This window comes from Bos grunniens, chromosome 7 (genome assembly GCF_055505025.1).
Source record: "Bos grunniens cultivar Pamir isolate PY7600 chromosome 7, Bosgru_T2T1.0, whole genome shotgun sequence".
NCBI lineage: Eukaryota > Metazoa > Chordata > Mammalia > Artiodactyla > Bovidae > Bos > Bos grunniens.
The window spans coordinates 21,368,276-21,394,133 of record NC_141171.1 but is presented as its reverse complement, the minus strand read 5'-3'; the positions used below and the strand labels follow the sequence as shown (position 1 = coordinate 21,394,133).

Sequence of the window (25,858 nt, the reverse complement as noted above, 5' to 3'; positions counted from 1 at the left end):
TCCTCATTTGAATGTGATAGAGTAGCCAGCTGCCTGCCGGCCCCAAGCTGCTCCTCCTCAATCTCGGCAAAAGGACAGTCACAGGGCCTGACCAGGGCGACGACACACTGACTGCTGTGAGAGTGGCAGTGGGAGCCCTCAGCTGGTGGCTAAGCTCTCCCAGCCCCTACTTGGGAAAAAGCGCAGGGATGGTGAGGTTATGACGGGCAGAGCCTTGACAAGACCGGCTGGCTGCCAGGGTCTCAAGGGCACTGGCCAGGAGAAGGCATGAACCAGGACAGAGCCTGGGCCGCTCTGACTGGGGTCACCTGCAAGGAGACAAGGCAGCTCTGAGGCCTGTGGAAGTGGGGATGAGGCCCCTCAGCACAGAGGAGCAGGTTGTAGGGGGACACCCTGACTGGAAGCAGAGTGCCAAGGGCGCCGTCTGGAGAGCTGGCAGAGCCCGGGGCCTTGAGGTTCTCCAGGCCAGGTGGACAGTAGGCAGCCAAGGCTGGGGAGTAGGCCCCTCAGCCAGCTTTTCCTCGCCATGACCATGACTGTGGAGCCCAGATACAGCTGCAGGGCCCCACAGGAAAGGCCCCACAGCAGCTGCAACGGAGTCACCACACTCAGACTGAGGGGGACACCTCAAGCCTGCATGTTTTCTCGAGAAAAGGGGGATAGTGTGCCCGCCTCAGGGAAGACGTCCTCACTGAGATCAAAGATGGGGTCAGACCTCTGTAAGCGAGAAGTTAATGACGGGGCTCAGGGCGCCCTGCAACAAGCACATGTGGAAGAAAGGGGGAGGCGAGTGCGCAAGGTCAGAGAGAACGAGTGTGACCCCTTCCCCTGGTCAGAGCCAAGAGCGCGTGGCACACTCGCCCCTTGGTCACTGAGGCCCGGGGAGCCACTAGGTGTGCGAGCACACGGCCCCATGGCCAGTGCCAGGAGGGTGCCGATCAGGCTCCAGCTCAAGGGACACAGAGGCGGGGCCCCCAGCAAGCTCAGGACAGGTGGCGGTGGCTGCTGCTGTCCAGCCCAGGGAGCCAGGGGGGCGGGGCCCTGTCTGCTGGTGTGACCCTCAGGGAGGGAAAGCCACATCGCCCCTGCCAGCCCAGCCCCTCGGCCCCACCCCCAGGCCCCGGCTGTACCTTGTGTTAGCAATCCGTTCTCTCCACTCCTCCGAGAGGAAGTCCCCCCTCTCCAGCTGAAAGGAGATAAGAGGGACAACCCATCACTTGGGGTCTCGCTGCCTCTGTGTCCCACCCCCGTCTGCCCCCCAAAAAGAGATGGAATGATCAGAGGCCCTGACTGGGAGGATTTGGAAAAGGCCAGGGTCACAGCCACAGGCTGACCATGCACGCGGACACAGCTGCTAGAGCACCGGAAAAGGTGCTGGAAAGTCCCAACGCCATGTCCACGCATGGCCAGCAGGGGGCACCTCAGGGCGACCGTGTGCCACAGAGCTGGACTGCAAGGGCTGTGACAGCATCAGGGCGCCCGGGTGCAGCCCAGCGCCCACCCACACTGCTGTGGGCGGTCTCCCCGTGCCGGGGGCATCCTGACGTTTCCAGTACTGCTCCCACTACTGTCTCCCTCAGAGGACTAATTTCATTTTGCCTCGAGGCCAAAGTGCATCTGAGACAACACAAGTCTCGTTAACCTCACTGTCCAGAACTGTAACATTTCAGAAACCAAGAAATCTGATTTTATGATTCTTCAAAAAATGTTATCATCCTACTCCCAGTGTCCACCCACAGGAACATCCGCACACCTCTGTCCACGGAGCACAGGTGTGGACAGTGCACGTGTTGCTTGATGGACAAGCAGATACACACATATCCCCCCACACCCAGAAGCATTCCTCAGAAGCCCTGGCACTCGCTACCATGTGGATGGACCCTGAGAATATGATGTTCAGTGAGAGGCAAACACAGAAGGACACACAGGATGTGATTTCACTGATGGGAAATGTCCAGAACAGGCAAGTTCAGAGGCAGAGCACCTCGGGGGAGCAGGTGGGGGTGACTGCTGACGGGCCCCCGTCTGCACTCCCACCAGTGCCCTCAGGTGACCGGGAGGCCCTCCAGGCAGCAATGGGGTAGCACCACCCAGCAGAGGTCCTTCCAACGGGCAGCGCCCAGGCAGAGCAGCTGCGGGTTCAGCACCCTCCCTGCACACAGAAACCACCCAGCGTGGGAGGGGCCGAGCCTTGCTGGGCAGAAGAGAAGCAGCCATCCTAAAGGGTCCGGGAGCTGGCGGAGGGCTGTCCATGTCCAGGGCATCCATCTCTGGGTCTCCCAAGTTTGCCAATGCTCCCTGCACACAGCCCAGTGGGGCTGGGCACTGATTCAAGTTCAAAATCTTTGTGATGCTGTGCAGGAGAAATCTCATGCTGCAGGCCTAGGGCTGTGTCCTGGGGAGGGTGCTCAGCGTTCCCACACAGTCCGTGCAAACACCTCACATCCTCTTGGAGTCTGGGGTCTTGGCCACGGTAGGTAGCAACACCGGCATGACTGGCACCCAGAAAGAACTCTGGGAATGGGGTCTGTGTGAGCCCCCGGGGGACCACACCTCCCTGGTGCCATTACGTCTCATCTGGGCACGGGGTCTGTATGAGCCCCCCAGGGACTGCACGTCACTGGTGCTGTCACGTCTTGTCTGAGGGAGCTCAGCCCTACTAAAAGCTCATGCCTGGTCCTGGGACTCATCCACTGCCTCCTTCCTCTATTTGCTCTGTCCTGTCTCTAACACACCAATAGGTGAGGACAGCCGACTGCTGTGTCCCGGGCTCCCTCAAGCCCAGCCTAATGCAGCTCCTCTCTGTGGGGCTCACCCACCCAAGGAAAACCACTGAAGCCACAGCACCACTGCTCCGCGGTGGCCTCACGATCAGGGCAAGAAAACAGCCATTGTCCCGCCCGCCTGGCCACCTGGCTACCTACCACCTTTTGGCACAGGCAGGCCATAATTGGTTGAAGACAGGGACTGACCGGGCCAGCTCTGTGTCGCTGGGGCCCACGTGCCCAAGTTAACAGTGACAGGAAGATAAGCACAGCCTTCCTGTCGCCCCCACTGAGGACTGTGACCGGCCCAGCTGGCCCAGACCTCCAGCTGCAGAGGAACGTGCGGGGAGGAGGGTCACGTATGGCCCCACCCCACACCGGCATGAGGGCTGCCCTGTGTGACCGCCCTTCCCCAACCAGGGAGACCCCCGGTGTGTCCCTGCTCCAGGTCGAGAACCAGACAGGGCGGGTGCAGGCCCCCTCACCACAGGCCTCCGCCTATGGCCACCACCCACACCACACGGCGCACATGCTCCCCCTGCAGAAAGCACTCCCTCCTGGGGGGCCCCGGGGAGGCCCCACCCAAAGCCACAGGGTGGGAGCCAGCGACAGTTGCCCCAGACTCAAGTCACCCTGCCACCTGCCCTGGAACAGCCACAGGCTCAGAAGCAGTGCCCGACTGCCAGCCAGTCCCTCGGAGCTGCTATGTGCTAGAGCCACTGGAGGAGGGCAGGGCTCGTGCTCTGGGCGGCCTGTCAGCAGCACCAGATCCCTGCCAACCTGACTGCACCAGCCCGAGGGCAGCCTTGCCCACTGGGGTCCACGCTGCCACCTGGCTGGGGGCACATCCTTCAGCGGCACTTCCTAGAACTACCTGCTTGTGCCAGGCCTGCCACCAGGCACCAATGGCATGCGGTCACTCAGACGTCCCCAGGCAAAGGGGCACCCTGACGTGCTGGGGACACAGGCAGAAGCCAGGCACAGAGAGGGCCCAGGGCTTCAACAGGAGGGGGGACCCAGGAGGAGGCTCCGGCGCCCGCAAGTAAACACACAGGCTAGGGTGTCTGTTGTCCCTCGTCTATCATCAAGTGATGGAGGCAGGACTCTGCCTGCCGACCAGGCACCTGCTCGAAGCCACACAGAACCTCGAGGAGGGCCTCCCCAGACCTAGCACGCAAGCTCCCGCCAAGTCCAGGCATTGGGCCGGAGTTGTCACCACGCCTTCCTGGAGTAGGGCTGCCTGGACACCAGAGGCACTGCCGGCTGCCGCTCCAGACACAGCAGCCAAAGCCACGACTTAAGAGTCCTCAGAGCCAAGTTCTGCTCGCAGCCACCTCGTGGGGCCTAAGAGCAGGGCCCTGATGAGTGCCTGGCCTTCAGGAGGCAGAGAACAAGGTTTCCACGCAGGGGCCCCGCCAGTGCACCAGCTGACATGCCACCAACTCCCAATCACCCTCCTCTCACATTGCACTGCCTCCCGACATTGCCAAGAGAGGGGGCAGGGAGCAGCGACCCACCAGGCAGGCAGCCCACCAGCTTCACCCTCGCCTTGGCCTCCAGCCGTGGGTGTTGTGCCAGCAGCTAGAACCACACTGTGAATCAAGCACCGCAGGCTGCTGTGGGTCCACGGGGCATTCTGGGGACTGAATCAACCAGGCTTTTACATCACATGTTTCAACCATTTGGCCCTCTCATCAGAAGCAAGAAGCACTTTATAATTTTAAAGACCTGCGTTTTAGGAGGTTGTGCTGCTGCTGCTAACTCACTTCAGTCGTGTCCGACTTTGTGCGGCCCCATAGACGGCAGCCCTCCAGGCTCCCCTGTCCCTGGGATTCTCCAGGCAAGAACGCTGGAGTGGGTTGCCATATCCTTCTCCAATGCATGAAAGTGAAAAGTGAAAGTGAAGTCGCTCAGTCATGTCCGACCCTTAGCGACCCCGTGGACTGCAGCCTTCCAGGCTCCTCCATCCATGGGATTTTCCAGGCAAGAGTATTGGAGTGGGGTGCCATTGCCTTCTCTGAGGAGGTTGTGAGGCCTTAGGAAAACGGCAAGCCATCCAGGAACTCTTATCAGCATACCAGTGGGACTGGGGACAGGACAGAAGTTTCTCGGAAACAGAAATGAACTGGACTAATTTCCCTCAGCCTGAGCAACAAACACTAGAAGACTGCAGGCGTGGGAGGACATGGGGGCCAGGGGTGACACCCCTCACCTTTCACCGAGGGGAAGAAACCTGTGAGAAATCCCACCAAGAGAAAGGGGAGGGGAGCTCGGCCCACACTGCAGATGGGCAAGTCCTGGCCCAGGGAAAGCAGGGCAGAAGCAGAGGGTGATGGCTAACCTCCCGACATGGGGTCAGCATCAACTGGACGCCAAAGTCAGACTCAGGAGAGGAGGAAACCAGTATCCCCCTGGGCTGCAAATACCCACAACAAAAAGGAGCCATTCCCAAGGCCAGATGGGGTTGACCTCAGGCCTGGAAGGCTAGCTCAACCTTCAAATCTTCTATTCTATGGAGAAAAACGAAAACAATCAACAACCGCAACAACAGTCACCCAGAAGTAATACCAGCAACTACAGCAAGGCTGCAGATAAAGGCCTCATCATCCGTTAACAGACCGCGTACGAAGTCAACGGCTCACCTCCTAGGCCGGAGAATGAGGCTGGAGGCCTGAAGCTACCGGACTCTGGGCTGACTCCCACGATGCTATCATGGCAGGGCTGCTGAGAGCAGACCGGGGGTGGGGGTGGGGATGGGGGGGGTGCCAGCGTGGAACGGAGGAGAGCAGAGCACCCACTGAGTATGGCTGCTGATGACACAACAGAGATGGCTCAGCAGAGAGGGGCAGTCTCTGCAGCAGATGGCATGGGATGGCTGGACGTCCACTCAGAGAGAGATGAATCTAGACCAGACCTCACACCCCTTGAGAATCACCCCAAAAGAAACCACAGGCCTAGAGATGAACCACACAATCAAGGACCACCTATGAGATATCTTAAATCCAGGTGAGCTGAGACTGGACTTTCACATCAATACTGAGGGTGCCATCCCTGAAAGGAGAACCAGTCAGGTGGCTCTAGGGCCGAAACCCTGTCTCTCCTGCTGGCTCCCCACCCCCTGGAATCACAGGCACCATTCTATTCCCCGAGGCAACAAGGACAACCTCTGGAATCACACGCACCATTCTATTCCCTGAGGCAACAAGGAATGCTAGCTCTGGCCCCATAGCCCCCTGTCCCCCAGGACCCCCAAGAGCAAGACACAAGCAATGTCAGGAACCTTCAGAGGGACCAGGAAGACCACATCGCAGCCAGGTGGAGCTTGGGGCCCTGGGGGACCTGGGACGAGAAGTGAAGTGTGTGCTGAAGAGCCGGTTTGGGACCTTCCCCCTGAAATGCCCCGGCCACAGTCCTGAAGATGGAGGCTGCATGGCAGCCCTATGTCCACAGGCCACTGAAACCTGCAGTGGCTGTCAAAGCCCTGGGCACAGAGACGCGCTGGAGCTGAGAACATGGAGTTGGACACCCGGGCAAGAGGAGCAGAGAGAGGCCAGAACATCAGGATCCAGGAGCGAGACCCAGAGAACCTCGGCAGTGAAGGCCGAGCTGACAGATGCAGGGAGAGGGGCACAGGGGCAGTGGCACCAGGCCAGCTCGTCGGTGGGGCCTCACTGCTGTGGGCAGGGGGCAAGCACGAGAAAGATGCCCTTGGCCAGCCCACACCCCACCGCCCCCACACGTGGTCCTGAAAGAGCCAGTGCTCCCGAGGCACCGCTGGGTGCCCGAGGAAGAGAAGTGGGGCAGAGTGCGGGGCCGGAGGAGTCGACTGCCTACAAGGCCCACAGAAAGGAGGCGGCAGGTGGCCAGGAGGCAGTGAAAGTGGTGGGGAGGGGGCTCCGGGCAGGGAAAGGAGGGGCGGCGGGTCAGGGGAGGCGGCGCAGAGGGCGGGGCTGCACCCTTAGCCGGGGAGGGGGCATGGAGCGATGGCACTCACTGTGTATTCTGCATGCTTTTTTCCATACCATTTCATCCACTTCCTGAACTCTCGGTCCATGGTCTGCAAAGAGCCAAACCAGACAGCCCGTCAGGGACCCGGTGGCCAGGAGGGCGCCCCTGTCCTCCCCATGCCCGCCCCGCTCCAGGATTCTCGGCAAAGGAGCCTGACCGCAGGGAACCATAGTGGGCAGACGTGCAAACCACAAACTCTAAACGGTTTCCCATGGCGACACCACCACTGAGACGCGCACTCCTCAGACCTTGCTGCCTCCCCTACCCCAACCCCCGGCAGATACTGGCACAAGGGTGATGCCAGCTGAGCCCCAGCGCCAGGGGAACCAGGGGACACGGCCGCAAGTCTTTCAGGGACACATGAAGCAAGGACCCCCTCCCCGACCTTCCCTCAACCCCAGCACAGACTGCCCCCTATCCTGCAGGTCGCTGCACACCAAGGCTGGAAACAAAAGTGACACAGATGTGGCTGCGTCCAGGGCCCAGGGCCACTCACCTCCGCGTACTTGGCTGGGATGTCAGCTTTCTCTACACCGTAGTGATGTTTGCAGTTGGTGGCCGCGGCAACCTGCAGCACAACCTGGCCCACTCCTTCAGGGGGAGAGACAGGGGGGTCAGACGCACAGCAGGACACACCCAGCCGCTGGGGCCATGACAACAAGATCATTAGGCGGAGGCCATGGCCTCTTGGTGAAAGTCCCCGAGTGTCCTTTGGGGTCACAGAATGTGTTCAAATGCCCCAGGCCATGGGCTGAGCACCGCCGCTACCCCCAACCCAGCCGTGCTCCATTTCATCACAAAGAAGATGCTCTATGGCCACCCAACTGGGACCTGCCATGGTCCACGGCCCCACAGGGCATTCACTGTGCACACGCAGACACGCCTTTTTGAGGCACAGTGACCCCTGGGAGGAAGCCCCCCCCAACCAATGAACCATGTTCCACCGTCCACCTGAGTCAGGAGCGGCCCAGAGTGGTGGCGGGAGACCCCACACGGCACACGCCCGCAGGACACGGCAGGATTTATGGACACTCAGCTCACAGACAAAGGAGGCTTCTGAAACTGTTCCTGCTTGAACTCAGGCCACATGCACTTTAAATAAAGTGTCAGGAGCCCCAAGTTTTCCCATTTTGAACAGAACAGAGTCCAATGATGGAAACAAGCCTCTATTTGGAAACATAGGGTAAACAGGGAGAGAACATGGGGTCCCTCCCGGGGGACAGGAGAAGCTAGGGGACCTGGGGTCTGAGGAGGCCAGCAGTTTTCAGAAATCATAAGCCTTCTGACACACGGTCTTTTCTAGAAATAACCTTCAACCGTGTGTACGCTTATTAGAATATGAATTGTACACTTCAGAGTTTAAGCCAATGACAATGCCACCAGAGAAGCCACCTTTGTCCATCTGCAGGGCCCTTCTCAAGTGTGGAGGCCACGCCATATGGGACGGGACCTTGGGGTCTGTGAGTAGGTTACTGGGAGCAGTGGCGACCCCAGAGTGCTGTGCTTGGGGTTCCTGACAGAGCAGCCCAACCACAGGCCAGGGAGCCCCTTGGGCAGCCTGTCACCTGCACAGTCCCACCAGGACAATGTGGCCCATGGCTTCTTCATTCAGGCAACATGGCACACCCACGGGCGCCCGCCAGGCCCCAGCCCCTGGAACCTCTCCTCATGAGGAGGCCATCCTGCAAGCACAAGGAGCAGGGAAAGGGGCAGGGGGGAAGAGCCCCCACCTACCACTGCCCAGGTCCACGAACAGGTCATCTTCGGTCATCTTGATCTCATCGATCATCTGGGCGACCAGGTCGAAGGAGGTCTCCCCATACACCTCTGGGGAGAAGGGCTCGTAGTTGTTGAGCTTCTCAGGGTCGGTCACTGAGTGGTTGTAGACCTGCTGCAGGATGTGCCGCAGGAGCCCCGTGGATGGCCGTGTGTTCAGCTTCATGGGCTGTGTGGTGCCCTTCCACTGCGAAAGGGCACACACACAGTTTGCAGGGCCACACCACCCAGCCCGCTGCCCCACCCCAGTGGGGACACGAGTGCGCAGGAGCGTGTGTGAGCCTGAGTGTGTGTGCCAGTGGTGTGAACCTACGTGCATGTGTGTAGATGGAGTGTGTGCATGTACAGATGTGTGGGGGTGTGCATGCATGCACGTGCAGCTGGGACCTGGGCAGAGCAAGCTCCCTGGCACTGCTCTCCCCACAAGCTGGTCTGTCCTGGAGCCCAGAGCACCCATGGAGGAGAAGCCCCAGGAAGGTTCCCTGTCGCTGGCTGGCTCAGCACGGCTCCCAGGGCATCCACAAGGGCTGGGATCGCCTGGCAGGCAACGTGGCCAGCTCAGTCCCAGCCATCTGCATCAACACAGTTCCAGCCCCGGGCCATAGGGTCCACACCCTGGGACACTGCAGACCCCACACCATGACTTGATGGGCAAGGAGGGGGCCTGAACCACAGCTCGGGGGGCCAAGATGATGAGACAGGTCCGAGGTGAGGGTGAAGGCCACCTACCAGCTGGTGGATGCTGTCGATGGCCCGGTTGTACTTGTCACAGAGCCTCTGCATACTCTCAAAGCTAAAACAAGCAAGGGAAGGCACTGGTCACCGCTGGGCTCAGAACAAGCCACCAGGCCTCAGGGGAGGGGGCAGAGGCCATGGGGAGGGAGCCTCAGTTCACTGTGCCCTGAGGGCTCGGGTGAGGAATGAGCATCACAGCTGTTCACAGAACAAGGCAGGCAGACCAAGACTGGCCTCACCCCTACCTGTAGATGCAGGAAGTCCCGCTGCCCCAGGGCTGGGGGACAGCTGGGTGCCAAGGGCCACTGCAGGCAGGGAGGGCTCCCGGCTCTGCTAGTTGGGTGGGAGGGGACGATAATCAACACCCCAACCCTGCAGACAGAGGTCAACACCCGCCTTCCTGCTGGTGTGGCTTCCATTTACCTAACAGTGTGAACTGCTGACACTCGCCCAGATACAAGCGTCCGCGTCAGAGATCCAGCGAGGGAGTCGTCAACTCGGCTTCTCCCCACATCAGGGGGTAGTGTTCAATGGAAACCCCCAACCCGGGTTCTCCCAGAGGATATCTGGGGCATCCATGTTTGTCAGTACCCGCACTGAGCGGCTCAATGCTCACCGCACGAGGGGTCTACCCCGGCATCTGTGCTGCACGGAGGAGGGGGCGGTCACTTGGGGTGTGTCTCCTAACGCCACCCACATGCTGGGCAGCAAGATAGCTGCTCCCCAGTGAGCACCAAGAGCCCAGGGACCCCTGAGATGTATGCAGAGACATGGAGGGGGGGCACCCACCCACAGCCTCTTTCAACCTGCATCAAGACCCCTCGACCCTGGACCCTGGATGGACCCCAAGAGCTTAAGTGCACTTCCTTTTCTAACAGAAGCAAAGGGATCTAAACGGACCTGTAACCACATGGCACGTCAATCTGAGAATAGCAGCAGAAGCTGAAAAGCCAGAGACCTCGATAACGGGAAACAGCAGACGTGGGCGAGGCCAGTGAAACCCCACACAGACAGCGAGGGGACACACAGCTCTAATATGCCGGAAGCAGGCTGACACGATGAGGTGGGAAACCCATTCTGGAGGAGCTAACTGTATGCTCAGGGAGGAGTCCAGCCCAATGCCAGCCCAAAAGGGACCCTGGGAACACAGGCCAGTAGTGGGCAGCCAGGGCAAGTGCCAACACTCTGATCTGGCTGTCCTCAGGGAGAAAACACGCACTAGTTCCCAGATTCCTTCCTCGTGCTCCAGTTTCCATGTCCCCATCAGAGCCCCTGACTACACCCTGGCATACCTTCTCCTGGGAGAATGCACACACATGGAGGCTCAGAGGAACCTGGCACCTGGGCCCCGCTGTGCCAGCCCTGCCCTCACAGACCCCTGCTCTGGGCAGGACTCTGAGGTCACTTGGGTTGCAGGGGGTGGCAAGTCACCACCAGACTGCGCCTGCCCTCTCCCAACCCGGAATCCTTTCAGTCTGCTTAGGAAGTTCGATACTCCCCCTCTCTGCGCAAGCACCTTGGAGCAGAAGCACCTCTCAACACTCCACTGCTTGAGCCAGGCACTCGGCCCTTGACCACCAGGAAATGTGAACCGTGTGGATCTCAAGACCGACGTTCAAGGTTAGCGTCCACAGGCACCTGCACCCTGGAGTCAGGGCCGACGCATGCACCCAGCCACCTGAACCCGTAACGGCCACCTGTGCCAATTATCGGACCGGGAGGAGGTGGGCAGTGAGGGGAAGGGACTAGGGCTGACTGAGTCCGGCAAGTCCTCCAGACACAGGAGTGAGACCACTCAGCCTGCGCGGGGGCCTGCAGGCGCCTTGGGGCCACCTTCTCTGTCAAGAGCAGTCACCTAGGCCCACAGTCTGTGAGCGATCAAAGCGAGCCTGCCAAGAGCTGAAAGAGGCAGGAGAGTCTCTCAAAGAAAAACAAAAAGGAATTCCAGGCAGGCATTCCAGACCCGGCCTCGCCCTTCCCCACCCACAGGACTTTTCTAGGAGATCCAGGATGTGCCTGAGGAAACTGCAGGGAGCAGCCAAAACCATATGAGACCTGGCTGGAGCTGGGGGCCGAGGCTTGAGATGCTAGGCCAGCGACAGCAGTCGCTGCCGTGGAGAGAGCAACTCCAGCTTTACACACGTCGATCCCACTTTCCAATTATGTCCTCACTCCGACAGCCTCTGCCAATATTTGATAAACATTTCCTACCAAAATAACTCCGTGCTGGCTATGGCCAAGTCTAAAAGGAAACTTCCCATCAGCCTGCAGTGTCGAGGAAGGTCTAAATTTAGCCTGTGTCCACACACATGGAGCCCGTCCCCGGTGGAGACGCAGCCCCGGCACAACTCCGCTTACCTTTTGGTATCGTAGTCAATTAAAACGTAATTCTCCATAGCAAGCTTGAGATCCGGGATTTCTTCACAGACCCATCTGAAACGCAAAGGAAACTAGTATTAGTGCTCTATCTTGTACTCTCAATGCTGTTCTTAAACACTGTTGACTCTGCAAATACAAAAACAAAACATTCTGGCTACTCAACTCAAAATGTGAAAGATTGAAGGGGGGCGTGACTTCAAAACAAACAATGTAAAGACATGGTCTTAGGAGGATGCTGTCCTTACGAATTACACAAGTTTCATGTTGCTTCGCGTTTAAACAACGCTGGCCATTGGGAGCTCAATGGATTTAACGTGTTACAGGGTCTAGGACACCAATCAGCTTAAATCAGAGAGTCTGAAAAGCAATGCATCCACCAGAAATAAAAGGGAACGATTATTTGAAGAATGAACTAATCCCAAGACAAATAACAGGGTTTCTTCAACCGCCGGACTTCTCTAGTGGCCCAGCGGCTAGGACTCGGTGCCTTAACTGTTGAGGGCCAGGATCCAATGCCTGGACAGGGACTGAGATCACCCCCACAAAAAATGAAAACAAAAAATATTGCAGTGGGGGAAAAAGAGATGGAGGGGGAATCTGCTGATCCCAAGGTGGAACCCTGACTGGATCCTGATACAATCTGGAGAAAAATTGTGAAAGAAGAGTCATCATGACAGAGCTTACAGGGAATAAAAGGAAAATAAGGGATACCGCGAAAAGTGGCATGTCAATGAACTCAACAATTTAGGAGAAGTGAACAAATTCCTTAAAAGATGCAAATTACCAAAACCGACACAAGAAGCCAAACACCTGAAGAGCGCGACACCTAGCACAGAAAGCGATGTGACTTTCTCCCAGAAAGAGACTCCCAGCCCACAGAGCTGCGCCGGCGAGTTCTGCCAACCACTGCGGAAGTGGTGATGCGGACCCTCTCCAGCTTGGGGAGGCCAACGCTGCCATACGACCAAAACCAGAGGACAAAGCCTTGTAAAGATGCAGCTGTTAACCTGGCATCCCTCAAAAACGCAAACACAAAACTCCTCTAGAAATGTTAGCAAGCCGAAGTCAGCAACACATCTTATTCCAATGGAGTTTATCCCAGGAATGGAAGATTGTTTAACACTCTATAACTAGTCACTGTAATTCACATCACTGAGAGAATAAAGGAGAAAAAAAAAATCATACAATTGTCTCAACACATGCAGAAGACACAGGTGATGAAATCAGTTTCCATTCACAATAAAAACTTTCATCAAACAGGACTGGAAAGAGCCACCCTCCACCTGATGGAGGGGCGGGGAGGGCTGGAGGAGCTGCTGTCCCTTCGCTGCTGTGGGCTCTGCCAGGGGGGCCCAAGGAGGCCAAGGGTTGGAAAGCAGGGAGGGGCAGTTCTCTCACTGTGCGTGCCCACCCGCCCCAGGGACCCTCTGACACACACACTGGCCCTAGCCACTGGGCGGCCAGCGCTCCCACATGAGGGGTCTGGCTCCCCTCTTTGCGAGACCCACCCACAGTCCCCAAGGCTGGCTGGGCAGTGCCAGCTCCCTCAGACCCAAGGGAACCCAAGTCACTGTCCCCATGTCATCAGTCTCTCTCCACGGGCCTTCGGAGCAGAGACCACTACCTCTGGCGAGCACTTCTCCAGCACATCTGCTTTTCTTGGGAGGGCATCCACACCCCAACGGCAGGGAAGGACTGGGGCCTCCAGCCTTCTACCACAGGGCCCGGACAGCGTTCACACGGCAGGAAAAAACAACCAACAGCACAAAGGCCAGGAAGGAAAAAGCAAAACCATCCTCCTCATGGAGGGATGCCACACAATTCAGTGCATGGGCCAACCTGAAGAGTTTATGGAGAAGCTACCAGAACTCGTGTGGGTTCAGCAAGGTCACAGGATACAGGTCAACTGTACTTACACATGCCAGCAACAAAGAATTTAGAACAAGAGAAGTTTTACATGTTACTCAAAATAACATTCAAACATAAATACCTAGGAATGATCTTGACTTCTACACCGAAAACAACAAAACATTGCTGACAAAATTAAAGGCAACATAAATAAATAAACAAAAAATGCTCGTGAAATATAAGACTAAATATTGTTAAACCTCCTCCTCAAACTAAACTGCAAAGTGATTCTTCTAAAAAAGTTCAGTTAGGCTTTTTTGGAGAAACGGACAAACCAATTTTCAAACTGACATACAAGGGCAGAGAATCTAGAAGAGCCAAGATAGTTTTTAAAAATAACAGCAATGGGACTTCCCTGGTGGTCCAGTGGCTAAGAATGTGCTCCCAATGCTGGGGAGGCCGGGGTTTGGGCCCTGGTTGGGGAACTAGATCCCACATACCAAAACTTAAGATCCTGCACGTCACCATGAAGATCGAAGATCCCTTATGTTGCAAGAAGAGATAAGAAAGCCCTCCTCAGTGATCAATGCAAAGAAATAGAGGAAAACAACAGAGTGGGAAAGACTAGAGATCTCTTCAAGAAAATTAGAGATGCCAAGGGACCATTTCATGCAAAGATTGGCTCGATAAAGGACAGAAATGGTATGAACCTAACAGAAGCAGAAGATATTAAGAGGTGGCAAGAATACACAGAAGAACTGTACAAAAAAGATCTTCATGACCCAGATAATCACGATGGTGTGATCACTGACCTAGAGCCAGACATCCTGGAATGTGAAGTCAAGTGGGCCTTAGAAAGCATCACTACGAACAAAGTTAGTGGAGGTGATGGAATTCCAGTTGAGCTATTTCAAATCCTGAAAGATGATGTTGTGAAAGTGCTGCACTCAATATGCCAGCAAATTTGGAAAACTCAGCAGTGGCCACAGGACTGGAAAAGGTCAGTTTTTATTCCAATCCCAAAGAAAGGCAATGCCAAAGAATGCTCAAGTTCAGTTCAGTTCGGTTCAGTTGCTCAGTCGTGTCCGACTCTTTGCGACCCCATGCTCAAACTACCCCACAATTGCACTCATCTCATACGCTAGTAAAGTAATGCTCAAAATTCTCCAAGCCAGGCTTCAGCAATATGTGAACTGTGAACTTACTGATGTTCAAGCTGGTTTTAGAAAAGGCAGAGGAACCAGACACCAAATTGCCAACATCCGCTGGATCATGGAAAAAGCAAGAGAGTTCCAGAAAAGCATCTATTTCTGCTTTATTGACTATGCCAAAGCCTTTGACTGTGTGGATCACAATAAACTGTGGAAAATTCTGAAAGAGATGGGAATACCAGACCACCTGACCTGCCTCTTGAGAAATCTGTATGCAGGTCAGGAAGCAACAGTTAGAACTGGACATGGAACAAGAGACTGGTTCCAAATAGGAAAAGGAGTACCTCAAGGCTGTATATTGTCACCCTGCTTATTTAACTTATATGCAGAGTACATCATGAGAAATGCTGGGCTGGAAGAAGCATAAGCTGGAATCAAGATTGCCGGGAGAAATCTCAATAACCTCAGATATGCAGATGACACCACCCTTATGGCAGAAAGTAAAGAGGAACTAAAAAGCCTCTTGATGAAGGTGAAAGAGGAGAGTGAAAAAGTTGGCTTAAAACTCAACATTCAGAAAACGAAGATCATGGCATCCGGTCCCATCACTTCATGGGAAATAGATGGGGAAACAGAGGAAACAGTGTCAGACTTTATTTTTTTGGGCTCCAAAATCACTGCAGATGGTGACTGCAGCCATGAAATTAAAAGACACTTACTCCTTGGAAGAAAAGTTATGACCAACCTAGATAGCATATTCAAAAGCAGAGACATTACTTTGCCAATGAAGGTCGGTTTAGTCAAGGCTATGGTTTTTCCAGTGGTCATGTATGATGTGAGAGTTGAACTGTGAAGAAAGCTGAGCGCTGAAGAATTGATACAGTTCAAATTGATTTTGAACTGTGATGTTGGAGAAGACTCTTGAGAGTCCCTTGGACTGCAAGGAGATCCAACCAGTCCATTCTGAAGGAGATCAGCCTTGGGATTTCTTTGGAAGGAATGATGCTAAAGCTGAAACTCCAGTACTTTGGCCACCTCATGCGAAGAGTTGACTCATTGGAAAAGACTCTGATGCTGGGAGGGATTGGGGGCAGGAGGAAAAGGAGACAACAGAGGATGAGATGGCTGGATGGCGTCACTGACTCGACAGACGTGAGTCTGAGTGAACTCCGGGAGTTGGTGATGGACAGGGAGGCCTGGCGTGCTGTGATTCATGGGGTCGCAAAGAGTCAGACACAACTAAGTGACTGAACTGAACTGAACTGAAGCCTCAGCACAGCCAAATAAATAATATACATATTTTTTTTAGAAAAGCACTGTTGCAAAATTCACACCGCCTTGATTTGAGATGTACTGTGAATCTACAGTAACCAAGAGTGTGACGGTGGGATTTCCCTGGTGGTCCAGTGGTTAAGACTTCACCTAGTGCAGGGGACGAAGAGTCCGATCCCTGATCAGGGAACTAAGATCCCACATGTCGCAGGGTAACTAAGTCCACGTGCTGCAACAACAGAGCCCATGCACAGCCAACAGCAAAAAAGAATGAGGATGGTATTGGCAGAGAGGTGAACAGACAGATCAACCATACAGGACATGGAATCCAGAAATAAACTAAATTTTAACAAATGATTTTTGACCAAAGCACCAAGGCAAGGAATATTTCAATAAATAAGGCTGGAAGGATAGAATGTTGATCGGGAAAAAAGAATCTTGACCCCCATAAACACAAACCCACATTAGACACAAAGACTAATTCACAACTGATCTTAAAACCTGGATGTAAAACCTAAAACCCCAGACCTTCCCCCCCAAAACGGGAGACTAACTGCCTGACTCTGCAGGTAAAGATTCCTGGCTATGACCCAAACAACTAACCATCAAGAAATGAGTTGATAAGTTAAAAACTTCATCAAGATGCCATTAAAGTCGCGGTCAGCCATGCCTATCTCACTGGACACTCGCAGACGCAATATGCTAAGAATCCCTATAACTCAGTAAGAAGACAAACAACTTTATCTCTAAAAAGCAGCACAAACTCCTCTCCAGGGGAGGAGACCAGAGCTCTCTGGGAAAGCGGCTGACTTGGGCTGGGACACAGCAAACTCAAGATGGCTGTGGAGCATCTTGGGGCTCCAGATAGTGAGGCTGTGCTGAGAGCAGGCAGGGTCAAGTCAAGGGGCTGGGGCACAAATCCAGAGAGCCCCCCAGGCCAGCACAGGAACGACTGAGGAGCAAAGCAGGTGCAGCAGAAGTGGGCTAGGACCCACAGGATGAAAGCAGTGCCTACAGGGGAACAGCCCTTCCTCCCAGAAAAGCTCCAGTGACTAACAGGGTAGGGGAGGAAAGCAAAACAGAACAGCCCTTCGAATGCCCTGGTAACTAGTTCTCCACAGTGAGATTTACTTCTGGATCCTATCAGTTGCAAAAGTCCAAGAAGAAACAGGATCTCTGCACAGTCTCCAAGAATTTCCCCCACGATTTTTATTAATTAAAAACGGGAATCCCTGGTGGCTCGGTGGTAAAGAGTTCACCTGCCACTGCAGGAGACACAGGTTCGATCCCTGATCCAGAAAGCTCCCACATGTCACTGAGCAACTGAGCCCATCCGTCACAACTACTGAGCCTGTGCCTACAGACTAGGAGCCACAGCCACTGAAGCCCAAGAGTCCTACAGCCCATGCGCCGCAACAAGAGAAGTCACCGCAATGAGGAGCTTGTCACTGCAACTGGAGAGGAGCCCCCCATTCTCCACAACTAGAGGAAAAAAGTCCTCACAGCAATGAAGACCCAGCAGACCCCAAAATTAACAAATAACTTTCAAAAAAATGGGGAAAACGGTAACTTTACATGAAAGAAACCTGGAAGACAGCACCTCACCGTGGCAAGGCATGCAGACGCTGCAAGCCTCTTGCTGGGCTCAGAGCTCTTACCACGAACTCTTTTCTGCACCCATTCCATGCTATCTGGAAGCAGACCACACATGACATTTTCATCCATAAGTATTTCAGTATTAAACTGTAGAAGTTATGGCCTTTTTCTTTTTTTTTTAATCTAACTGATGCAACTGCTCCACCTAGGGAAAACGCCACCAGGAATAGGAGAGCATGTTCTCAAACTTGTACTGGGCATCTGTGAGGAACTACAGCTAACATCACCTCCATAGTGGAAGACTAAATCTAATATCCCTGCCCCAGAGATGAGGGAAAAGATAAGAATGCAACCTCCCCCCACTTTATCACAAAACAGCCTCAAAGGTCCCAGCCAATTTAATAATGCCAAGAAAAAGAAATAACAGGTGATACAATTATTTTTATTTCCACAGCAAGTCCCAGGAAATCTACAAAACTACTACTAAGATTGATGAATTTGGAGAAGGAAATGGCAGCCCACTCCAGTATTCTTGCCTGGAAAATCCCATGGATCGCGGAGCCTGGTAGGCTACTGTCCATGGGGTCGCAAAGAGTCGGACACGACTGAGCGACTTCACTTCAAGTGTTCTTAGTAGTTATCTAGCCTAAGTTACGCACTGCACAGTATTATTTTCTACCTTTCACTTGTTGTGTATCCAGATCTTGAAGTGCAGCTACAATTCAAGGAGTCAGAAATATTTGGCCACATTTTTTCATGGGCAAGGGATTTCTACTTACAAAGTAGGATAAAACCTCCAAACATTAAAAGGAACAACATTATTCATGGCACAAGAACTAATCTATATGTCAAGTCCTCAATAAAGAATCCTTATCCTGTAAAAAAAAAAAAAATTTGATGAATTGAGCACAAGATTCATGGTTAACGTACAAAAATCAATTGTATTTTACCCACAAGTAGCAGACAAAAAGAACATGAAAGTTAACACACAATCCCACTTAACAGTAGTGACAAAAGCATGAATGAGCTAGGAATAAATCAAATCTAACAAATGGTTGTCCAAGACCTCCATGCTGCAATGCCAGAGCGCTGCCAAGAGAAGAGCTGAAACGCCTGAGCAAGTAGAGACACATACCATGTTCATGGACTGGAAAACTCAAGTGTGATGGCAAATCTCTCAAAATGCCCTACAGATTCAATACAATTCCTAAATAAATTGTGCAAAGATCAACAGGATGATTTGAAAATTTACATGGAAATGCAAAGGCGGTGGAATAACCAAAGCAACATTTCAAAAGAAGAATTAAAATGGAGGACTTCCTGTGATTCCAAAGCTCACCATAAAGCTGTGGTACTGCCTAAAGGACAGAGCCATGTGTCAGTGGCACTGAAAGAGATTCTAGAAACAAATCACCTCATACACTGTCAACTGATCTTTCACAAAGGTGATAAGGAAATTCCAGAGAGAGAGGACAGTTTCATCAACAAATGCTGCTGGAACTATGAGAAGTCCACATGCAAAGCAATAAGCCTCAACCCATGCTCTGCACTTCATGTAAAAGTTTACTCAAAGTGGATAAAAAGATGTAAATGTAAAACTTAAACCATAAAACTTTCAGAAACCACAGCAGAAAATCTTTGTGACCTCAAGTTAGGCACACATATCTCAGAATGCAAAAAACGGCAAACTATTAAAAAAAAAAGTTGATAAATTAGACTTCTATCAAAATTTAAGATATTTGCTCTTTAAAAGACACTCTTATGAATGTGAAGAGACAAGCCACAGACTGAAAGAAAATATTCACAAAACACATACCTAATAAAGGATAAGCCAGAATGACAAAGAATGCTCAAAATTCAATAATTAAAAAAGTTTTTTTAAAAGCAGGCAAAAAATGATGAACATCATTAATTATTAAGAAAATTCTCATTAAAACCACAATGATACCACCACAGGACTCAAACTGGACCAGCAGAAACAACCCTGTTAACATGCCCTGCCAACGTGGGAGCCACAGGGCGGTCCTGCGTGGCTGCCTGCAGCTTGGAGGGGTCGGCCTTCCTTCAAGCACAGTCCAGCAGCCTCATTCCCAAGTATTTACCCAGGATGAAGGAAGACACGTCCACACAAAGACCTCCGTGGAGTGTTTACAACAGCTTTATTTACAATTGCCAAAAATCAGAAACCACCCAAACGTATCTGTCATCTGGAGAAAGGATGCACCAATGGTGCACTCCTCAGGAATAAGAAAGAAAAACTTTGACACATTTTTAAAAAATGTAAAATTCTAGAAAATGCAAAGTAATCCACAGCAACAGAAAGCAGGCCGGGCTGCACGGGGGCAGGAGTGGAGGGAGGGGGCCGACAGGGGGCCCAGGCAAACAGGGGTGACTCCTCCTCACACAGGTACAAGGGGACACCCACACATCCACACTGGCCACCATGCTCGCTCCAAACAGGTGGTCTCCCTCCTGTACTTCAGTCACACCTTGACTGTCCCAGTGAACACACAGAAGAAGAGGAAAGTGGATGGCCTTCCCACCTCGTTTCCCCACCCATGGCACTGGTACAGGTGAAACAAACGCTAGGCTGGGTGACGGGCCCGTGGGCTCGTCATACACACTGTCCATCTCTGAGCATGTCAGAAATCCTCCAGGATGAAAAGGTAAGAAAAGAAACAAACAGGTGACTGCCATCTTTACCAATGAGAAAAAGCCATCTGTGGAGACAAGAGGGAAGGACTGAAGTAGCCTGTAGATTTGAGGATGGGGAGCGGGCCCCGCCAGACCCAGAGAGAACCCGGGCCCAGGAGGCTCCAGAGAACCTGTTCCGGCTGGCCAGCTGCACCTCGTCCTACCGCCCTGCACCACAGGGACACTCCCTCCCTGCAGGAAGCAGCAGGCAACCAGGCCAACCCGCCCCCAGAACTCACTTGGCCCAAGGGAGCAGGGAGGGGACCCAGGCTGGCCAACTAGGAGCCCCTCGCCTAACCACATGGCCTCACTTCCTAACTGACTGACACGTGTGGGTGCTTAGTCGCTGTCATGTCCGACCCTCTTGTGATCCCATGAACTATATAGCCCACCAGGCTCCTCTGTCCATGGGATATTTTTCCAGGCAAGAAACTGGAGTGGGGTGCCATTTCCTCCTCCAGGATATTTTCCTGACCCAGGGATTGAACCCACGTTTCCCTCGTCTCCTGCACTGGCAGGTAAATTCTTTTACATTGAGCCACCTGGGAAGCCCCTCCTAACTGTCAGCCTTCTTTAAAAATAAACTAAACTAAGCCGATCGTAGCACTACTCTACCAACCAACTGGTTTGTGGATTACACCATTAAAAAAGTAGATCCCACATTCTCAGCACCACCCCAGTCAGGCCCACCCTGTGAGATGCACACGAGACTTCACTCAGTCTCCCAGACACTCCGGCACAGAGGCCCGGCTCGGCCCCGAGAATGAAGCAGAGGAGCTCAGGAGGCTGAGCCGCTCGGCTGCCGGGGCAGGATGAGGCCTCCTTCACAGGGCACTGCCAGCCTGGCCACAGCAGATTTGAGAGGATATAACGGCACGAGGGAGGTGCCAGAGCCAGGAGAGTGGTCTCAGAACGCCGAGCCTTGGTCACTCCGGAGGCCATCGCAAACCCTCAGGTCCAGTGTGAGGAGGACACCCACCAGAAATACCGCAGGGGCCTTCCTCCTGGAGCCTCGCAGGCCAGCCTGCCAGGCACCTGCCCTCCACAAGGGGTGGGCTCACGTGGAGAGGAGTGGCCCGAACCCAACCCCCCATGACAGGAGAGGAAAGTAGGTGATGAGGGGAAGGGGAGGGGGCCTGTGAGGAACTGCCACTGGGGGTTCCACCCCTGCCCACAGGAAGCTCACAAAGCACCAGCCCCTGTGCTGGGTCACACTCAGGCAACTGACCCCTGACCCCAGTCACAGTTTCCCCGGGTTCTCCATGGTAATGACGCTGAGGTGGACCAGGATAGAGGAACAGGGAGGCTGACATGTGGGGGTTGAAAGCAAGGGCCAGGAGCCTGGAGTAAGAGTCAGAGTGCACAGCTAGGCGCTGGGGGCCCACCTGAGGCCCCACCCCCAGGCCCCACCCCAGCAGGTGCCACACTCACCTGATGGTCTCGATGATTTCATGAGCAGCATCGTGGTGTTTGTCCTGAAAGACAATGGGATAGGGTTTAGAGCCGTCCCTCCAGCCTCGGTGACGGAGGCAACCAGAGGAGGCAGGCGCTCTAGCCCCCAGGCCTTCCCACCTCGTTTCCCCACCCATGGCACTGGGGTCCCTGACACAAAGGGTACGCCGGCCTTGGGGGCACCCAGCAGGCAGCAGAGAAGGGAAGGGGCTGGGCCGGAGTCTAACTTCCAACCCGCCTTCCACAAGGCTCTCCTGGGCACTCTTGTAGCCGGGCAGCCGCAGGCCTGGCTCTGAGTCCCTGACCCTCTGCAGGCCTCGGCTTCTGTCTGTAAAATGGGAAACGAGGGTCCTGTCACTACCGGGAGTGGGTGAGCAGCTATCATCCTGCCCAGTCACAGCAGTGCCCTCCCAGCTGCTCTTCCCAGCGGGCACATCACAGGTCGCTCTGGCCTCTCCCTGCAGTCTTGATGACCAGCGAACTGGAGACCTCACAGAAACCAAGGCAGGACTTCCAGTGGTTAAGACTCCATGCTCCCAATGCAAGGGGCGTGGGTTCAATCCCTGATCAGAGAACCAAGATCCTACATGCTGTGCAGTATGGCCAAAAAATACAAGTGAGGGTGTGTGCATGGACGTCTGTAACTCGAGGCCACACTTTCACTCCAACCTCAGTGAAGAGGGCTGCGAAGAGCACAGGCTGAAACCAGAAGTGAGGTAAGAGACCCAGAGCCACCAGCCCTGCTTGGGACAGCAACCGCCCTTCTCAGCCCAGACCACCGTTTCCTGGCTTCATGATGGACAAAGCCACGAGGGCAGGTCTCAGGGCAGGGCCCCACCCAACTCAACGCTCTAGAGCCACTTTCACGGCCCTAGCCTCATCGGTGTTTAACAGCAGCTCTACTGAGATATAACTCACACAGAACAGACCCCGCTTCCGAGTGTGCAATGCGGTGGAGTCACTACACTCAGGGTTGTGCAACCAGCATCTGTCTAGTTCCAGAACATTCCATCACCCCATCAGCAGACAGGCCTCCCCCTAGCCCCTGAAAACACTAATCCACTCTGTGTCTCTATGCACTTGCCTGTTCTGGACGTTTGTAAATAGTTAATTGCAATATGTGACCTTTTGTCCAAACTCTTAGTTTTTAAGGCAAAGGACAAAATCAACCTTCTATCATGAATATCCTCCAACTTAGCAAGAATGAAGCAGTAAACATTCACTGAACTCTTCACTTAGACAAGGCGGGTGGGAAGTGGAGTGTGTGCACTCCAACACTGGACAGCCCCACAGACCAGCGGCTCCTGGCATGGGGTGCCCGAGCCCCGGCATCACCGCCGCTGACCCAACACCTTGGGGAGGAACCACAGGTGGGAGCGGCAGGCCCCAGCACCTCATGGCAAATGTCAGAACGGTGGGGGCAGCTGGTAGCTCCCCAAAAGGTGAAAAAGGCCCCACCTGACACAGCAATTCCTCTCTGGGTATCTGCCCAAAAGAAGTGAGCACGTACAACCACAGCCCCAAACTGGAAATCACCCACACAACCACCAACAGGTGAATGAATAAACAAACGTGTCCCTCCATTCACGGGAGCATCACTCAGCCTCAAAAAGAAGCCCTGACACACTGCCACGTGGACGGACCCTGAGAACACAACGCTCAGTGAGAGAAGCAGACACAGAGGGACACACAGGGTGTGATTCCACTGATGGGAAACGTGCAGAACAGGCCAATCCAGAGACACAGGGAGTGGGTTCCTGGCTGTCAGAGGCTGGGGCAGGAGGATGGGGGAATATTGATGGAGATGGGGACTCTCCCTGGGGTGATGGAAGGTTCTAAAATTAGTAGCAGTGATGACTGCACCCAGTGCACAAACCAGGGAACAGCATGCTCAGGGCAGATGAGTTGCATGGTGCGGGAACTACACCTCAATAATGCCATTAACAGGGAATTCCTTGGCGGTGTCTACACTCTCACTGCTGAGGGCCCGGGTTCAATCCCTGATTGGGGAGCTAAGATCCCCCAAGTCACATGAGGTGGCAAAAACAAACTAGTAACAACAAAATGCCTGGGAGTAGATGTGATATACTGTTAAAAGCACCCCCAAGCTCAGCAGGAAAATCTTGAGTCTCTGGGATGCTCACAGGTCAACAACATCCAGGAAGTCAAGTCCCCACAGCCCTGGCATGCATCCCCGGGCCCCTACAGCACAGACGGCAGAGACGCCGCCACGCTGTCCTGAAGGGTCCACTCAGAGACAAGCTCATACGGACAGTGCACAGGGCCGTGGGGCAGCCATGGAATGGAGGGGATGGTCTGGGCCTCTGCACCAATGCTGAGACGCTTACTCTGAGGGGAACTCGCCCCGTGGACTGGGGAGTCTCAGGCAGCATGCGGGGGAGCCACAATTCTGGCCCCATCAGCATCTGGATGAAGCGTCTACAGCAGCCTCCTGTGGGCACCTGACCAGATTCCCTGGCTTGCCAGCCCTCAGTTCCTGCCCTCAGACACCATGAGCGGTCACCAGTGTATGTTGTTCAAGTCGCTAAATTTCAGGCTGTTTTGTTACACACCACAGATAACCGATACACGGCCTGAGTTTAGGCTGATATGCAGGAAGCACAGCCTGCAAGAACAAGTCTGAGAGCCAGAGGAAGATGCAGTAGTAACCAGAAACATTTGATTCCAGTCATCACCGTGAGACTACAAAACAAGGAGTACCGTGAAAGGCCCCATGAATGCCCGTGTTCAAGAGCCCACGCCATGTGGCCGGACTGTGCCCAGCTGTGGACCACGCTCCATCTCTGGGCCCCCAGGCAGCCAGGACAAGTCCAGGACCCCTCCTCCTGCAGGGCCTGCAGGGGCCCCTGGGAAGACACGGGGCCTGGAGCATGGTCTCATTTGAGATGAGGTGTACTCAAGCTGTCCCAAGCTCTAACACCAGAAAGAGAGGAGGGAATGGTTGACAACATGCCTCCTCAGACTTTGCGATGCCGCTGCAGGGCCTGTCCAGCTTCCCGCAGCTGCCCTGACCACCTGAATGACTCGGAAGCTCTCACAACCTCTCCGCTCTGGCCGCTTCTCACGCTCCACAGGTCTTCAGATCAGAGTAGCGCCAGTGGGGGTCCACATGGAGGGGCTGTCAGGGAGGGACTCTGGGGTGATGGGGGATGAAGATGACCAAACGCTCAGCACCAGAACTCTCCTCGCCTGAGGCCAAGGCCAAGGCTGTGATGGGAAAGGAGGGCAAGGGTCAGGAAGGACAGGAGGCCCTTCCAGGGGCCCAGTCAGCAGAAGGACTCACCCAGGATCCCTGAGCAACCAGTGGCTGCATGGTTGCCAGCCTGAGGTCTGGAAAGTCCAGGCAAGCCTCACCTTGAGCACTGCAGCTCTGAGTGCTCCAGCACTGTCCCACCCCAGCAGGGGTCACTGTCAATGCCCCACCAGGGTACCTGGTGCCAGCCACCCCAGGACCAAGGCCAAAGGAGTGCCTCTCCAGGGGCCTCAAGACCCACGACACACAGGAGCATCACTTGGCCCTGCAAAAGGGAAAAGCGCTGACACTCGCTACCACGTGGACGGACCCTGAGAACACGACGCTCAGTGAGAGGCAGACACAGGAGGACACACAGGGTGTGACTCCACTGACGGGAAATGTGCAGAGCAGGCTGATCCGCAGACACAGAGAGTGGGTTCCTGGTTGTCCGGGGCTGGGGAGGGGGGATGCAGGTCCTTTGAGGGGGATGAAATGTTCTGGAATTAGATATGATGGTTGCACAGCTCTGTGAATACAGTAACACAATACAGTAAAACCCGTTAAATTGTACACCTGCAGTAGGTGAGCTGTGTGGTACGAATGTTATCTGGACAAAATAAAAGTAAAAAAGTATTAGTTGCTCAGTTGTGTCTGACTTTTTGCAACCCCATGGACTGTAGCCCGTCAGGGTCCTCTGTCCTTGGGATTCTCTAGGCAAAAATACTGGAGTGGGTTACCATTTCCTCCTCCAGGGGATCTTCCCAACCATACATAAAGGAGATTTCATTAATGTGCATTAGAGGATACCCCAGGTTAACCTGTAACTGTCTCCTGAGCCTTCAAATTCTATACCAGTTCTACACCTCCGGTTGGCCAATTGTTTGTTTCTTTATCTAGGTTTTAAGGTGAATGACCTGGGGCTATTT

The 25,858-nt window shown here is 54.1% G+C and overlaps 1 protein-coding gene across 13 annotated transcripts in view; it reads right to left on the bottom strand.

The window, feature by feature from the left end:
• DOT1L (DOT1 like histone lysine methyltransferase) overlaps positions 1 to 25,858 on the bottom strand; it is a 52,615-nt gene that overhangs the window by 20,565 nt on the left and 6,192 nt on the right. For 8 of the 13 annotated variants that reach the window (XR_015166875.1, XR_015166874.1, XM_086410298.1 and 5 more), the window contains exons 2-8: positions 21,656 to 21,699; positions 11,643 to 11,717; positions 9,279 to 9,342; positions 8,508 to 8,736; positions 7,270 to 7,364; positions 6,760 to 6,822; positions 1,131 to 1,186 (exon numbers count right to left, since the gene is read on the bottom strand). Coding sequence is in view for 11 of the 13 variants with exons in the window: in XM_086410298.1 (XP_086266424.1) it covers positions 1,131 to 1,186; positions 6,760 to 6,822; positions 7,270 to 7,364; positions 8,508 to 8,736; positions 9,279 to 9,342; positions 11,643 to 11,717; positions 21,656 to 21,699 (626 nt within the window). In the remaining 2 variants the exon portion in view is untranslated. Of the gene's footprint in view, positions 1 to 1,130; positions 1,187 to 6,759; positions 6,823 to 7,269; positions 7,365 to 8,507; positions 8,737 to 9,278; positions 9,343 to 11,642; positions 11,718 to 21,655; positions 21,700 to 25,858 lie in introns of those variants that run through there. The other 5 variants (XM_086410310.1, XM_086410303.1, XM_086410304.1 and 2 more) reach the window with 3 other exon arrangements.